Raw genomic sequence first — 17,070 nt, 5'->3', positions numbered from 1 at the left:
CGACTCACTCAGTTCAATCCTTTCCCCCTTAAGCCCAGTCAAAGGCTCTGCTCTCCCTGTTCTGCTCTACCTCACCCAAGAAGCCAAGGCCACATCTCTGACTGAGAGAAGGCCCACTTGCCCTCCCTTGTAGCTCACAGAACCAGGGTCAGCTCAGCAGCTCCCTCTCTCCTCTCCCTCCCTCAGGCCAGCATGGGAGAGTCACCACTTGCCTGCAGGGATCTATTTTCTGGTGAAGGGGTATCAAAGGGGTGACATCTTCTGCTCCTCTTGGTTTGCTCTGGAGAAAGGGAGCATCTCAGAGTATCTCAATCCAGCCTCTGCAGAAGTTCAAAGAAACTTTACTCATACAATCTCAGAATAAAAGTGCAGTCAAGGCCTAAAAGACATCCAGGTGAGGTGGACTCAAAAGGCAGTGGGGGAGCGACAAAATGAATTGCTTCATGCCTACAAAGTCATGATGATAACTGATACTTCACTGGCCTTTAGGAGCTGAAAAGGCCATTCATGGTCAGTTTGCAGTGTGTGGCACCCAACGAGGAGGCAGGTCAGAGAGGAGTGAACTTTCTTAAGTAGGAGAAGAGCAGGAATCAGTCTCACTGATGAAGGTTTAGAATATAGGTGTGAGGTTCAGTGGGGTGAGGTCCAGAGCCGATGACCAAGAAAATTCCTGAGACAGCTTTGGTGCAAGACAATGGATTATTAAAGCACGGGGACAGGACCCGTGGGCAGAAAGAGTTGCTGCTCAGGGGTTGGGAGGGGTGGCAGGTTATATACAACAGAGTTGGGGGAGGTAAGAAAAAAGGGAGGTTTCAATAGAACATTCATACGAGGACCTACAAGATACCCAAGGCCTTCAGACCTTGCCATTGTCAGATTAAGGTTGTTTTCCCCTCTAGCAAGGTATTAACGTTAAGATAGTTGGGAGATTCCTAAGGAATGTCCCACTCAGGAGTGGGGGTGGGGAAGGTTGCAGGGTATCCGCTTCTGCTTTGTCCTCAGCCAGCCTTCTGTTCCCTCATCATCACAGCCGGGGAGCGGTGGGACCAGGACGTGCCCGCGGGCCTTCTGCATCCGAGGTCAATGACTTTGCCCTGTGGCAGGCCAGGGCAAGCCCTACTGGGGACCTCCGCTCAGGCTGCTCCCGCTGGGATCGGGCGGCAGCACTTCTAAGCCTGGTCCTTTATTGTGTATTATCTTATCTCAATAGGAAAAGGCAATTCAGGGGAAGAATTTCCTTGTCATGGTGCTCAGGGCTTTCCATTGTCCAGCTTTCTTAGCTCTGGTTCATCCCCAGGGTCTGACAATTACTCATGTCCCTGGAGGCGCCTTATCAGGGGTGTCGAAGATAGAAGACTTATTTTTTTTCTCAGGACCAGACAAACTGGAATCTGTCCATCCCCTGTGTCAGGACATCATCCCACAATTAGCGGGCTGTGACTCCAGCCACACAGGGAAGCTGCTTGAAAAACAGTCCCTAGGAATCCACCTGGTTGCTTTGCAAAGCCCGGAGGCTTCAGGGTCCTCCACTGACTGGCAAGTGGGATGGACAGCTGGACAGCCGGACAGCCGGACAGCCGGACAGCCGGAGAGCCATCTCTTGGTGGGGCTACCTATGAAAGGCTTTACTCCTGTACCCTCCCCGCCCAACTTTTGACGCAGGAAGACTTCAAACCTACAGAAAAGTTGAAAGAATCATACAACAAACATAAACACTGTTCACCCCTATTCACTCGTTGTTCAGTTTATCTCCTTTACTGTATCTCTCTCTTTCCATATACATATACACCTGGAAATACATACTCCTCACTCCCCTCAAGCCATTGAAAAGTTGTTGTGTAAGGGCCTGCCCCTCCCAGAGGAACTAGCATGTGGACCCTGGAAGTAGGGGCGGGGCAGGCCGGGTGGAGACGTCCAATCGGTGTGGCATGGGTATATCCACTGGGTGAATTAGGATTCAATTGGCTACCTGTGTAGGGGCGGGGCTCAACCACCCCCATAAAGGTTGGTCTGCGAGGCTGGTGGAGGAGAGAAGAAGGAGAGCTGTCAGAAGAAGAAGAAGGAAGGAGAAGCAGGGGAAGAGTCGGCGGGAGCAGCAGAGAGAAGAGTCGGCGGGAGAAGAAAAGCTGTAACAGCTCTTGTAAGAGCTATAAGTGCCCCCAGCGCCCCGAGCCACCAGCGGTCAAGATGCCAGCGGTCCTAACGCTGGCGGCCCTGAGCCGCCAGCGGTCCAGACGCCAGTGGAACCGCGCCACCAGCGGTCCCGCTCCACCAGCACCCCGACGCCTGCGGCACCGAGACGCCAGTGGCCCCGACGCCAGCGGTCCCGCCCACACATTGCGACCCTCGGCAGCGGCGCCACGGGGAACGGCCTAGACGGCAGCAACCTCGAGGGGAACCCTGAGCCACTGCCTCGCCAGAGCTGTGTCATTCCGGGGAGCAGCTTCGTCTGGGAAGAGACCTCCTCGGTGAGCGGCCCTGCGGGAGCAGCATCATCCGGAAAGAGGCTTCCTCCAGAGCCGCTTCACCGGAGCAGCCTTGTCTGGGGAGCGGCCTTGCCAGAGCAGCCTTGTCAGAGTGGCGTCATGGGGAGCAGGGTCTGTCATCGGTGTTGTCCTCCTCGTCATCGTCACGGTCATCCTCGCCTCTTCGTCATTGGGAGCAGCCTCGTCCTGGGAGCGGCTTCCTCCAGAGTGGCCTCTTCTTGGGAGCGGCCCTGTCCGGGGAGCGACCTCACCAGCAGCAGCCTTCTTGGGAGTGGCCTCTTTGGAGCGGCTCCAACTGGGGAGCGGCCTCATCTGCAGAGCAGCCTCATCCGGAGCAGCCTTCTTGGGAGTGACCTTGTCGGAATCATCGCCGTCGTCTTTTCATAAGAGATAGCCCTGACCGGTCAGTTTGATTTTTGATGCTTGGCGTGAAATAAAGCTTTGTTTGATTTTCGCTTTATATCAGTCTCGTTCCTTTGATCACGGACCCTAACAGCTGAGTCATGATGCTTCTCTCCTAAACAGCTGGGCATGTGTATCCTAAGAATAAGAATTTCTACATACACACAGAGAGCAAGATAAAAATGCATGCACAGGTGTTTATCAACTTGGAATCTACAGCCAGGGAGTTAGATGTAGAAAGAATCAGCCTTTATTGGAAAAAAAAAATGCATGCACAATATACAGTACAGTTACATATGGATTTCCCTTTTTCTAATGTTTATGCAGATTTAAAATTTTTTATTTATTTTTTAAATTTCTTTTCAGTATTCCAGAATTCATTGTTTATGCACCACACCCAGTGCTCCATGCAATATGTGCCCTCCATAATACCCACCACCAGGCTCACCCAACCTCCCACCCCACTGCCCCTCCAAAACCCTCAGACTGTTTTTCAGAGTCCATGGTGTCTCATGGTTCGTCTCCCCCTCCAATTTCCCCCAACTCCCTCTCCTTTCCATCTATTTAGGGGACCAGATATGTATTTATAAGTTTCTTTATTTTGTCTAATTATATAATAAATATATACTAATTGAAAAAATGTAGAAAGCATTAAAAGTATAAAATTCATAAACATATCCATGACAAAGTTACTTATACATTTGTGAGAATGAGCAAGGCATTCAGGCAGTGAACTAGATGATTTTAAGGTAATTCAAGGTCTAATACTTCAGGCTGTGGTTCTCCAATCTTTCAGGTTTTGGGGTTTTTTTTTAATCTTTTAGATTTAATGGTGAAATATCATTGCTTCATTGAAGTTATGTCTAATCTGTCCCAACAGTGGGTATGGGGACTTGACAACTTTTTAATTTTTTTTCTGTTCAAAATAGTTTTATGAGAACATCTCATGCAAATAGATCCGTTTTAAAGTAATTTCCTTAGGGCAGTGTTTCTCAAAGAGTGGTGCTGGACCATCTGTAATGGATTCAGTCACTTGTGGAGCTTGGTAAAGATTCCTAGGTCTTGCCGGGATCTAGGAAATCACAACCGGGGTAGAGCCCAAGAGACTATATTTGAACAGGTGCCACACATATTGGAGCTTTGGAATAGACATATTCACCACGTGCAATTACTAGTTAGAAGGAAAGCCTATGGACAGCTCTTTTATGGCCAGGATATCTCTGGGAAAGGCCAAAATGGCTGCAGTAGGTGAGGGCCCTTTGTCCAGTTGTGCGTTTTGAAAATTCCTCAAACTTGTGCTGGAGATGATGCTCCAAGTGCTAAGTCAGTGATGACCCCGGGAGGTGTAAGAGGATGAAGGGGAAAGGTCAAGTCCAGAGTACAGGAGTGGAACTTACCAGCCTGCCTTGAAGGAACATGTGAATTGGACCAGGCTGGATTCAGAAGCTGGAAGCTGGTTTAGGAATTACCACCTAACCAAAGAAGCTCTGGCACTGGAGGCTGATCCCTTAGCAACCCACAGGATGTGAAGACAGTTCTTTATACACAGTGCCCATTACACACGTGAAGCAGCTCTTTCCTATTAGCCCGGAATTCGTGCAAGCTGGAGATAATCCAGCTAAGAGAAAAAAGTATAATCTTAGAATCTGAGAGCCAAAAAGCGTGTTTGAAATCAAACCTAATGAGAAAACTACAAGCAGCAGGTTAAAACTGGTAGGAAGGGGCGCCTGGGTGGCTCAGTGGGTTAAGCCTCTGCCTTCCGCTCAGGTCATGATCTCAGGGTCCTGGGATCAATCCCCACAACTGGCATTCTGCTCAGCAGGGAGCCTGCTTCCACACACACCCCCACCCCTCCCCACTCCCGTCCCCCCGCCTGCCCCTCTGCCTACTTGCGATCTCTCTGTGTCAAATAAAGTTAAAAAAACACACACACAAAAAAAACTGGTAGGAAGAGGGAGGGGGAGGAAGGAGGAGGGAAGGGAAGAACGGAAGGTGGGGGAGGGAAAAGAACAGAAGAGAAAAAAGGAAAAAAGAAAGAAAGAAAAAGGACCGTTGCTTGAGAAGGGCTGCTGAGGGCAGAGGGGAGGAGCAGGGCACTGTTCTTTTTCTCCATAAACATTTTGCTACAACCTGATTCTTTTTTGAAAACAAACATTACCCGCACTATCTTTATTTTTTTTAAAAAATGTATATTTAAAACACAAGACTGATCTACAGTATACCGTAAAGGGTGTCAAGTGGTGTCAACTACGTTAGTCACGGTAACATCTTCTCAGAGCGATCCCCTTAAAACACCAGAATGGCGATCCTGACACCAGCAACCCCTAGGCGACCCTCCCCAGTCCTCGCGCGGTTGTCGCGAGGCTGGAAACCGCGCGCGGCCGAGCCGGAGGGAGGCGGTGGCCACGGAGTGCGCACGCGCTGAGCCCCGCGGCACCTCCCCTCCCGGAAGTGCCCGGCGGTGGTTTGAGCGGACCGCGGGACGCTGGGGTTTGGCAGTTTCTCCTGGAGGAGGTCGGCAGTAGGAGGCAGGATTCAGTTCTGATCGGGTCCGCAGGGGTTGAGGAGGGGCAGGCGCCCCTGACCGTCCCCCATAGGGGCTAAGCCCTGCTGTAATCGCAGCTGCAGACTCCGAGGACCCCGGAAGAGAAGAGCAGGGCCCTCGGCCGCTAGTGCCGGCAGCCGGTAGAAAATGCCTGGCGGAGTCGGGAGAGGGTGATGCGTTCTCCAAGGAACAGATTAGTTTGCAGTGAATCTGAAGGCACTTAAAAGCTAACGCGCTGTTGACGTGTCTAACCCAGAAGAAGCAGTCCAGGATGCCTGGTGCCTTGTTTAGCTTTCAGAGTTTGGTAAGGAAAAAGCAAAGCCGATGTTCTCCAAATCATTCGATTTAGCACCATTTCTTGAACTTCTTTCTTGTTTAAGAATGTCCCTCTCACCTGATGGTGACCTTTGGATTTCTACCGGCAGGATGTGTAAGCTTGAAGAGATCTGCGTCAGCCTTGCGCCGTATCTGGGCTTGTTTCAAGGCCGAGGCTTCTCCGCCAAAGCATTGACCTGAACATGGGGCGGGGTGTGTGTGTGGGGGGGTAACATTGTAAAGTAGGAGAGAGTAGACCAATGCCCACATCGTTGGAAAGTGCTAAGAATGATCAAGTAGGCACGGAAAAAGAAGTGGAGACAATCTTGAAAGTATTCTGAAGTCAGTCTTGAGACACTCCTAAGACATCAGTATCCTTTTCCTCAGTGATTGAGCCAGGTCCTTTTTCTCACACTGTGGAAAATATTTTTCATATTTCCTTCAATATAAGACATGGTTTAGCAAGAATGTGACTTCACCAAAATAAACTGCCAATAATAGAGCCTCTTAATAAACTAAATGAACTCACCAGAATCCCCAAGTTTGGAAGCAAGGTGGCATAGTTTTTGGTTTTCAGTATTGAAAGGAATCTGCAAAATTTTTAAATGTCAAATCCCATGATCCCTTCATGTTACAAAGACAAATTTTATCTTCATTGGATAGCAAAATCCAAACAGAACTATGGTTATATATTGAATCCCATTTTCTTTTTTTTTTTTTTAAGATTTTATTTATTTATTTGAGAAAGAGACAGACAGTGAGAGAGAGCACGAGAGGGGAGGTCAGAGGGAGAAGCAGACTCCCCACGGAGCTGGGAGCCCAATATGGGACTCGATCCCAGGACGCCAGGACCATGACCTGAGCCGAAGGCAGTCGCCCAACTACTGAGCCACCCAGGTGCCCCTTGAATCCCATTTTCAAAGTAAATCTGAAATTTGTCTTAAGAGAGTTTATAAAGATGTCCATCTTCTGTGGAAAACAAATTCACCAGCACATTCATAGAAGGGAAGAAAGCAAGCTGGCCTTTCATTTTACAGATGAGGAAACTGTGACCCAGAAAGAAAAATGACTTGACAAGGATCACGCCAAATCAGATTTGGGAGTTAGAGCCCAGTGACACGCCTTGCCGGAGTGCCTCTCCTTACTCTGTAGGGGCTCATATCCCATGGTAACAAACATGATGTGAGTGTGGCCTCAGATGTTGCTCACAGGAGATATGGAGATAGTGGTTTTTCAGGATCTAGACAGGATTTTAAGAAAGTCTTAGTGATCAGAACTCTCCCTAAAGGATACAGACATTAGAATATACAATAGTGAAATCTCTCTCTTTCTGGGAAGATCTTAAGTGGGGGCTACATAATCATTTATTAGGATTGTCGAGGGGATTCAACCCTCTGAAGATCATTCTATTTGTGAGTCTGATATTTTTTGTTACTGACAGCCCTTTGAGCACCTAAGTGCCCAGCAGGTCTAGGGAGAATGGAAACTAATCCCTTTTCAAGGTTACTTTGAGAGTTAGGTATTGTGTTATGCAGTTCATGTACGTTGATTTACTTAGTCTTCACAACAGGCATTGTAGATAGGTATTGTTTCACTCAGTTCACAAAGGTTAGGTAGCATGCTCCAAGCCATGGAGATAGGCAGCACAACTGAGGCCACATTAAACCATCACTCACATCCAGATGAGTGGGTGAGAGAAGATGATGACGGTTTGTTTCCCAGCCTTTTCCCTTGTACGTAACCCTTTCACTGCTCAGTGAGTCTTCAGGGCAAGTAACTCCCATTATCCTCCTGGTCCAACAAGGATGAGGCTGCAGTGGAGGCCCAGGACAGGAAAACTCCGACTAGGAGAAAAGAGTTTGGGTTGGCACCTCTTTACAAAGGCTCGGGGGTTCCAGAGCTTTACATAACAGACAGGTTCTTATTGAACAAGGAGGCCAAAGTTTGCTTCCAAAATTTTCCATTTAATAGTTCACTCGGTGAAGAGACTTCTTCAGGATTCAGCTTTAAGACAAGATTGGACCACAACATGAGGAACTGGTTTGTGAAGGAAGGCTGGGATGATGGGAACCAGGGAGGCAGACAACATCTGGGACTCAGGTAGTTTGTGCTGCTTAAATCAGCGAGACTATTTGATGTTCTTGGATAAATGGCCATTTCATCAAGACTCGGGCAATTTCTGGTACCCCCTGGGAGCATGGGCCAGCCTCCTCTTGAGAGGAGGATATGCGAAAGGTAAATTCCAGAGATGGCATCCTATCCCTGGGCCTTCTTGCCTTTCTAAAGATGAGCCCACCTTCTGCCCTGCTGCTATCGCTCCAGTTAAATATGTTCTCCATGTTCATACTGTGCCCATGACTACATTTCTGCTTCCTGAAAAGGTGTGGCCTACCAGAGGCATGTCAGTCACCTTCCTACTCTAGTACTGGTCATGGCTGCCAATGAGCCACAGTATTAAGTGCTAACTCCCTTGCCTGTGTGGTCTGATTCCTTGCCAGCCTCTCTACCACCTAGCCCAGATTGCGCCATCCATTCCGGCCACATCAGCTTCCTCTTTCCTGGACTGGATTCCATCCCTCCCTGGGTCCAGTCCTCTGTAGGATTTCTTCTGGAATGCACTCTGCAGCCCATCCCCCATTCAACTCTTATCTCCTCTCCAAGAACAGCTTCCATGGTTAGGAGCACAAAGCAAAACTGGCTTTGGCAAACTCCATTTCAAGACACCAAGGGATCAGAGCAGTTGGATAAAGGGGATAAATAGGGTGGCTTTAAGTTCACTTCTAGCTCAGAGGCTACTCAAAAAATTGAGATCTCCGCTGAGGTCTGTGGAATCCCCTTGCTTTCCTGAGGCACCCCCTTCTTCATGCTGCTGGGATTTAAACTACCCCTTTGGAGAAACTGGGTAAGTGCAACTAAGTCACACAGGCTCTGAGGGGCCAGCCAGGAGCAAAGCTATGTTTCTTGACATGCCTTCCAGTTCCCTTCATGGCTGGCTTTTGTGGCTGTGCTGGGATTCAGGCATCTCTGCACTCCACAGTGAGATGCTGCAACTCAATCATGACTTACTCACTCCAGTAAATTTATTCACTCCCATCTCGGCCCCATTCCCTCCAACCTTCCCCTCTCCCGTGATCATGGTATCAAAATAATGCTAAAATGAGAAGACTGTGCTTGAATTTAACACCTCCCACCATGCCTCTTTCATGTTAGCTCCTGAAGCAGACAGGCCTGCTCACCTGCAAACCCTGCCCAGCACAAACCTTGGCTGGTTGGAGCAGCTCCTGGTACCTAGAGCAATGAACTTAGCTTGCCCTTTCAATAACCGTGATCTCACAAACTTTGGGTCGACCAAGCAGTCCCATCTCCAACTTCCAGCAGAAACCTCCAGAAGCAGAAAACTTTGATGGGAGCCAGGTCCCATCAGTACTGGTGAGGGTGTCTAGATCTGCATACGGGCCCATCCTTCTCATCTCCTGGGGGTAGCCGGGACTTGAGGAATGGGGCTCCGTGGAGATCCAAACATAGGAGGTGCTTGTTAGATGAACTCGTTCCTGGCACCTAGCAGAGATGTGGAGGATGGCTGAATCGGAAAGCAAAAGGAAGAGAGGGCCCAGTGACCTTTAGGTGAAAGTTTCTACTTCAAAGAGTGGTCTGTGAACTTCTGATCTTCAGACCAAACTGCGAATGCCCAGGTCTGTCCACGGGACCCGGAGTCTTCGCTCTGTTCTGAGCCACAACGCAGAGCAGCCAAGCTCAGTGACCACACCCAGCTCCTCAATTTCATGAGCCACCTCTGCAGAAGCTGAGATGCCTGCCATGGGGGTCACTGCAGGTTGATCCCTGCTCCATTCCTGACAAACGTTTGGCTGAGGGCTCTGAGCTGATGGCCTTGCATTAGGTGTTCTTCGTCAGATGTCAAGACCTCTGGCCCCATGGATCCCCTGTGTGCCTGGGATCCGAGCATGTCTACGTTGTCTTTGTTCCCTTTAAGGTTTATGTCTTCAGGGTCCCACTGTAGAGAAAAGACACAAATGGTACCTGGTTGGAACAGATGCTTCCCATCTCTTACAATGTAGCGCCACGGCTAACAACAGCTCCAGTCTTGGTTCTCACAACCCAGGAACAGACAAGGAGAAACAGTAAGGGCAGGTTAATCAGGACTGCGTTTCTAGGAACTCATGGGACACATACAACTTTAAAGCAAGGAGTTAACGGACAACCACCCAGAACCGACAGACCCACTCCCCACCCCCCCTTTTCCATCTTTACTCTAGTGAGAATGAGTCATGTTCCTTTTATCCCAAGATTTCCCACCTCCATGCCTAAGTCATTCCTGGAATAGATCAGGCAAATTCAACCCATTCTTTATGGCCCAGATAGGTACCTCCTCTTCCAGAAGCCTACTCTGACTGCTTTTACCCATTGAGCTTGCACACCCTTATTTCTTTGTATTGCCTGTACAAGTCATTTGTAGCTGAACATGGGCACTGCCTTGTCCTTTTAGGTAGAGGATGAGTTCCTTATGAGCAGAGCACCGGTCTGCCCTTGCCACCTGGCCCTCCTCCCCACCACGCCATTTCCTCTAAACTTGAGGCTCAGCAGACTTGTCCAAAGCAAACACTTAAAACTTAATTGAGAAGGTGGTCACTGCCAGTGATTATTCTATTATTCTGACTCACACAAGTATGGGAAAGCTTCGGAGCAAAAGGCTGAGAAAAAGAAGCAAGTCATATAAGCATTGATGATACATGGTTTGCAAAGTCCTCCTCTTGTTCTCATGTGACCAAGGAGAGAGAGAACTTTGCATGGGGCCAAGAGCAGGGAATTCTTGGTGAGTCCAGCCACGGAGGCAAGCGGGGGTTGGACTCAAGTCTTCCCTCTGCCACTAACTTGTTTTCTCTTCTTTGGGCCTCAGTTTTTCGATGGGTAAGCTGGGGTATTGGATCAGCAACTAAAAAGGATCTCTTTAATTTCTGAGTTTCTATGACTGATAACTCGGGAGTGACAAGGTCACATTTGACAGTATGAAGAGACCCAGGAAACAACATAGGAAAAGATCGTGTCTGCCTAGGCCAGATGATCTAGCCGGGCAAGGAAACAACCAGTCATGGCATGCCCTCCAAGAAAAACACTCTGCCAGCTGCTCAAACTTAAGCTCAATCCAACAGTCCAGTCATAAGGGTCCTAGATAAGGTCTGCAGGGCTCCCTGAGCTACTGAGAGAAATGCCCGCAGCATGCCAGTTATAAAATACAAAATGTGGCTTTGTTTGAAATAGGAAGAGCCCAATTCAATTAGTGATTTACTGATAACTGAACTGAGTTCCACTACTTGGTGCCTAAAAAAGCATCATGTTAAAAAGGCCACCTCCTCCCGTAACCCCGTGGGCCAAGGACTAAGCTGATTGGGTTGTTGCAGCTCGGCCCCCCACCCCTGGCCCGTACCTGTTTGGGGCTGTGCCAGCCACCTCAAGCGCTAACTCATCTATGCTTGATTGCAGACGTGGACGGGAGATAACAAGCAAATCCCCAAAGAGTCCCCCGCTGGCCCTGCAGGCTCCATGGCCCAGGTGCCCAGGGGCGGAAGTAGGGGCCTGTTCCATTCTTTGAGGGTGGATGGTATGCTTTGTGATGAAGGCTGATTTCAGGCTCAGGCCCACGTTCCAGATCACAGCTCTTGGAGCGGGCTGTGATCAACCTCACCCGAAGCGCCCAAGGTGCTCATTAAAAAAAAGACGGATGCCGGGCATCCACCCTCGCCCCTCTCTGGTTTGGGACCTAAGGTTTGACATTTTAACAAGTGCCTCGGGTGATTTTTAGCCGCCGTAATATTTCAGAATCACCGCTCCAGCTCCCGAAAGAGCTTCTCCAGAGTTGTTCTTTCTACTCTTGACCAACTCAGCGGCCACCAAATAGCCAGCCTCTTCGATCAGGTGCACTCTTTGAAGTGGGTGAAGCGTCTGAAACATTTTAAATCTCTTCCTTCCGAATTCCTGGAAGACTGCATTTTGAAACCTCATCTTAAGCAATGAAAACATTTGTGGAATCCAGGCAAAAAGAAAATCTGAGCAAAAGATGATCTCCACCCTTACCAGAAAGAATCCTGGGAGATGAGCAGCACAGGTAGTTGTCATCAGACAAGCTCAGCTCTCCCCTGCAGGCCAGGGAGGCGTGGACACAGCGCCAGCTGCCCCGGGTCCCAGAGGGACGGTGTGGGGGGATGCAGCCGGCCCCCAGCACCACCACCACCACCGCTAACCTGCCGCTACTAGGCTTGTGCATGGGCTTGTCTGCCAAACCATGCTTCTCCTGGGGTTCCACATCTTCTGAGTCCCTACCTGATGATTTGGGGCACAGCAGAAAGCACTTGGAACTGAGAGAGGCTGGAAAATCCCCTGATCCTTAGACTTGCCTCTTGTTTTCTTTTTTCTTTTTTTTTTTTTTACCTAAAGGAATGTGGCATGGGCCGGGCCATCCAAGAAGGGCTCACAAAAACAGGAAATGGAATCAAGCCACAGGACATCCCTTCTGGAATAGAGAGAGTATGATTGTCCGTACCTGCTCCGAGTTTAGGGCTTCCCAATACTTCTGCTGCAGAATAAAAAGAGAGATGGAAACAAGTGTTGGCGAGATTTCGCCAGCGTCACAGAGCAGAGCAGAGCAGGGCTCAGCGCCAGCACGGTCTGCCAGTGAGCGAGGCGGCAGGGCCCTGCAGTGATCTGGGGGCAGAGGAACAGAGGACTTGAGCAAGCAGAAAGGCAGCAGCTCCTGGTGGCTACAATCTAGCTAAATGATCAATAAAATAATTGCGATAATTACAAAGGGCTGCAGGTCCTTGGAAAAATTATAATCTGTACTAGATTTTAAAATTACTATTATTAGAAATTATTATCAAGCATAATAATAAATCTTCCATTTATTAACCACGTGGCTGAGATGAGTCAACTCAAACCCATAAAACTAAGAGAGATGCAAATAAAATCCCCTTGAAAATATAGAGTATTTTCTACCACCAAGATCCAGTTTTAATTAGCCTTTACTGCATGGGTGCTTCCACCCCAAGGCTCGAGTATGTCTGACTCAGGTTCTGGAAGTTTGCAGGATGGTCTGCTCTTGTTCATCCAGCACCTCATGCAGTGCCTGGGAGATACATGTTTCCGACATAGAGTTATGAATCTGCAGGTGTCCGGCAGACTTCTCCGTTCGTCGAATAGCTGCCTATCTGCACAGTCCGGACGATGTGGCTTTGTTACATTACAACAAAGCCTCTACTGTTCAATTCTTTTAAATTCCATTAAAAAAAATTTTTTTTAGGAACATTTGTGTAGCTCAGTCGGTTAAGCATCTGCCTTCAGCTCAGGTCATGATTCCAGGGTCCTGGGATCGAGTCTGGCTTCAGGCTCCTTGTGCCGTAGGTGCCTGCTTCTCCCTCTGGCTGCAGCTCCCCATGCTTGTGCGTGCACACACACACACACTCTCTCTCTCTCTCTCTCTCTCTCAAACAAATAAAATAATATCTTTAAAAATTTTTTAAAATTTATATTATTTTTAAAATTATTATTTTTTTAAGTTGAAGGTCCAACAGTTTTTTTTTTAAAAGATTTTATTTATTTATTTGACAGATCACAAGCAGGCAGAGAGAGAGGAGGAAGCAGGCTCCCTGCAGAGCAGAGAGCCCGATGCGGGTCTCGATCCCAGGACCCTGCGAACATGACCTGAGCCAAAGGCAGAGGCTTAAACCACTGAGCCACCCAGGCACACTAAACAACTCTTTAATTGTAGATTTTCAACCACATACCAATAAAAGAATATCTAATGAACACCCATGGACACACCCTGCTTTATCTGCTCTAGCTCTCCAATTTTTTTATTTGCTTAAGTATTTTAAAATAAATAATTTCATCTGTAAATATTTCAACATGTCTCTCATAAAGACATTTTCTTTTTTTTTAAAGATTTTATTTATTTATTTGTCAGAGAGAGAGAGAGGGAGAGAGAGCAAGCACAGGCACACAGAATGGCAGGCAGAGGCAGAGGGAGAAGCAGGCTCCCTGATGAGCAAGGAGCCCGATGTGGGACTCGATCCCAGGACGCTGGGATCATGACCTGAGCCGAAGGCAGCCGCTTAACCAACTGAGCCACCCAGGCGTCCCAATAAGGACATTTTCTAAAAAATCCTAAGAACAGTGCATTATTAGACCTAACAAGATTTGTGATAATTCCATGGTATTCATCTTTTAATGACAGTCTGCTGTGGGAGGGAGACATAAACTGAAAAAACAAAACAAACAAACAAACAAAACAGAATTTTAAAAAACCAGGGTGAATTGGCGAAGATATGAAATTACTAAAATGATAGTTCAACATACTGCGAATGAAAGAAATGTTGGGAGGACACAGGGGTTGAAAAGTGAAACAACTTTTACAAATGAAACAGAAATAAAAAGAAATGAGAGGGGCACCTGGGTGGCTCAGTCGGTTGAGCCTCTGCCTTCCGCTCAGGTCGTGGTCTTGGGGTCCTGGGATTGAACCCCACATTGGGCTCTGCTCAGAGGAGAGCCTGCTTCCCCCTCCTTTCTGCCTCTCTGCCTACTTGTGATCTCTCTGTCAAATAAATAAATAAAATCTTAAAAAAAAAAAAAAGAAATGAAAGAAAAGTTGCTAACTTTTACCTTTCTTTTGGAAATACAGATGTTCATGCAAAGTAGCAATAGTAATCTGATTTTACACAGTGAGGGGCTGTGTTTGTTAAAAAAACATTATTAAATGCAGAAGAAGAATCAAATGCAGAAGAAAATACGAATATTAATGGGAAAACTGGTAACCTCCAAATAAAAGTCTGTAGTTTACTTAATAGTAATGTACTAGTGTTAATTTCTCAGTTTTGACAAACAGCATTCTTGTGTAAGATGTTAATATTACAGGAAACTGGGCAGAGGCGCACAGGATCTTTCTGTACTACCTATTATTCCAAAATTTGAAAAGCTTATTTAAAGCCAAGCAAACAAACAGGACTAAGAGCCCCCCAACTGGATTGGTAAGAAAGCTTGAAATTTCCTTTCCCAAACTTCGCCATCACTGTCTAAAATTTAAGAAGAGTGCCCTCTAGTGGCAGTAGTAGTCGGGATTTCTTCTTAAAGTTCCTTCTTAAGCCAAAAATGACAGTGTGCCCAAGGATGCAATGAACCCCAGTGTCTCTGAGAACTCTCTCCACATCCCCAAAAGTGAAAATAAATCACATATTCTGGTGCTTTCCCCATGTCAAGAGCAAAATGTGTTAATTTCTGTGTAGGAATTTTTTTCAAAAACAAGATAAATTAAAAAACAAACAAAATAAATTCTATCCCATAATTCTACTCCAAGAGCCTCATGAACAGTATTGAATAGCCCTCTGAAATACACACAAACACATACACACACAAACCAAAATGTGCAAATGGCTTTTCTCCCTTATCGTCAGTGGGCATTACCACAGTCTTGAAATTGTCTTTAGGACCCTGAGTTCATCACCTCCATGAACCACAGCAGGTAATATGTCAGTTCAGCTCCTTTCTAAAGGCACACTTTTTCGTGCTTCTGAAATCAAGAAGCAACACATATCCCCCCACCTACAAGGCACGGGGCAACTTTTCCTTTGTTTCTGTAGGCTTTGAGGTGTGTCCTAACCATTGAGGAAACACGGTCACTTTCCAGGCTTACATTTTAGACTGCGTCCTCTTACATTTAGGGAGAAGTGACTTCTCCCAAGACTGGGGAGGTGACATGGTGTTGGACTCAGGACCAAAGATGATGAAAATTTTTGTTTCTTCCAATTATAAAGTGTTAAGATTGGCCAGGTACCACACTAGCTACGATTTTCTCCTAGAATTCATTAAGTGAATTTCCTTTTGAACTGGAACCTTACAGACTTTTAAAATTTACACCATATGCTTCCAAATGGTACCCTTTCTATTTCTCTAGTTTGTTAAGCTGTTCTATAGCACCTACCCTAGATGGGGCAGGGTTTCACCTCCCCACGCCTTCCTCCTCCCCACCTGCCCGAACTCTTCCTGCCTCCTCCACAATACACGTTTACACTCAAGGTTATGGTGCTGCACAGGACCTTAAAGACGGCCTGGTCCAGAGCTGGGGTTTCAGAGTGAGCATTTATGGGAACAGTACATCCGGACCTTGGCGGAGCCTCACTGCCCTCCCCAAAATCATTGTCTCCACTTTCAGAGCAGGCCCAGAGAAAGGATGAGTGCTGCCAGACTGAAGCCACAGCCAGAAGCCCAGAGGGCATACCCAAGCCCGCCTCCAGCCTGCTTCCCACGACGCTGTGTGGGGCACACCAGCTGCCCCCACCTGATCCTCCTAGTTACTCCGTAATGCAGGTAGCGCAAGTCTCAGGATTCCTAAGTACAAAAGAAGCTGAAACTCAAGCAGTCCAGTGGGGGCCCAAGGCTGCCTGGCAGGTCAGCAAGAGCCCAGAGAAGACCGAGTCTGTGCTGTGTCCTGCACAGCTCATTTCCCTCTGGGGTCCAGGGGAGCCTCTCTGCTCACCCTGGGGGAACTTGCTGACTGGAAACACCTTTCAGGAAGTATTCTTTCTCATGGTCTCATTGCAAGTGGCACCCGCTGTCTGGGTAGGACACAGTTCCCTGGAGGGCAGAATGCATGTTCTGAACTTGATCTGGATCTTCGGTACTTATTGGAATGTCTGGCCTCCTTCTTCATACTTACATGTGTTTCCTTCTAAAATTAGCACTTTTATAGCCCATTAATATAAATACATATTTTTAAAAGGTATGTAATAAATGTATACATAAATATAAATTTATATATAATAAATATGTATTTAAAATATATTTTATGGGACGCCTGGGTGGCTCAGTTGGTTAAGCAGCTGCCTTCGGCTCAGGTCATGATCCTAGTGTTCTGGGATTGAGTCCCACATCAGGCTCCTTGCTCGGCAGGGAGCCTGCTTCTCCCTCTGCCTCTGCCTGCCTTTCTGTCTGCCTATGCTCGCTCTCTCTCCCTCTCTCTCTGACAAATAAATAATAAAATCTTTTAAAAAATAAAATAAAATAAAATATATTTTATAAGAATTTAAATATATTTTATATATGTGTGTACATATACACACATACACACACACACACACACACACACACACACACACACACATAATTTTTTTCCTTAAAAGAATGATTTGGTCTTCAGAAAAGCAAACATCCAAAGGAATCTGTCCTGGTCTGCTGGTGCTGAAAGCAGGGTTTGGAGAGGGAATGAGCGGTCTCAGTTGTCAACAACAGCCTTAAGCACAGAATTAGAAGGGACACACA

The 17,070-nt window shown here is 47.3% G+C and overlaps 1 protein-coding gene across 3 annotated transcripts in view; it reads right to left on the bottom strand.

Annotated features, from left to right (window-relative positions):
• Positions 1–7,758: 7,758 nt before the first annotated feature.
• Positions 7,759–17,070, bottom strand: part of LOC111155073 (transmembrane protein 44) — a 33,093-nt gene continuing 23,781 nt past the window's right edge. The window contains exons 10-11 of one of the 3 annotated variants that reach the window (XM_022515108.1): positions 12,305–12,337; positions 7,759–9,760 (exon numbers count right to left, since the gene is read on the bottom strand). In XM_022515108.1, the coding sequence (XP_022370816.1) occupies positions 9,572–9,760; positions 12,305–12,337 (222 nt within the window). In that variant the 3' untranslated portion in view covers positions 7,759–9,571. The remainder of the gene's footprint in view (positions 9,761–12,304; positions 12,338–17,070) is intronic. The other 2 variants (XM_022515109.1, XM_022515110.1) reach the window with 2 other exon arrangements.

The sequence above is a fragment of the Enhydra lutris genome, unplaced genomic scaffold (assembly GCF_002288905.1).
Source record: "Enhydra lutris kenyoni isolate GAN:26980312 unplaced genomic scaffold, ASM228890v2 scaffoldscaffold39, whole genome shotgun sequence".
Taxonomy (NCBI): Eukaryota; Metazoa; Chordata; class Mammalia; order Carnivora; family Mustelidae; genus Enhydra; species Enhydra lutris.
Note: the sequence above shows the minus strand (reverse complement) of the source record. Positions and strands in the feature narration are given on the sequence as shown.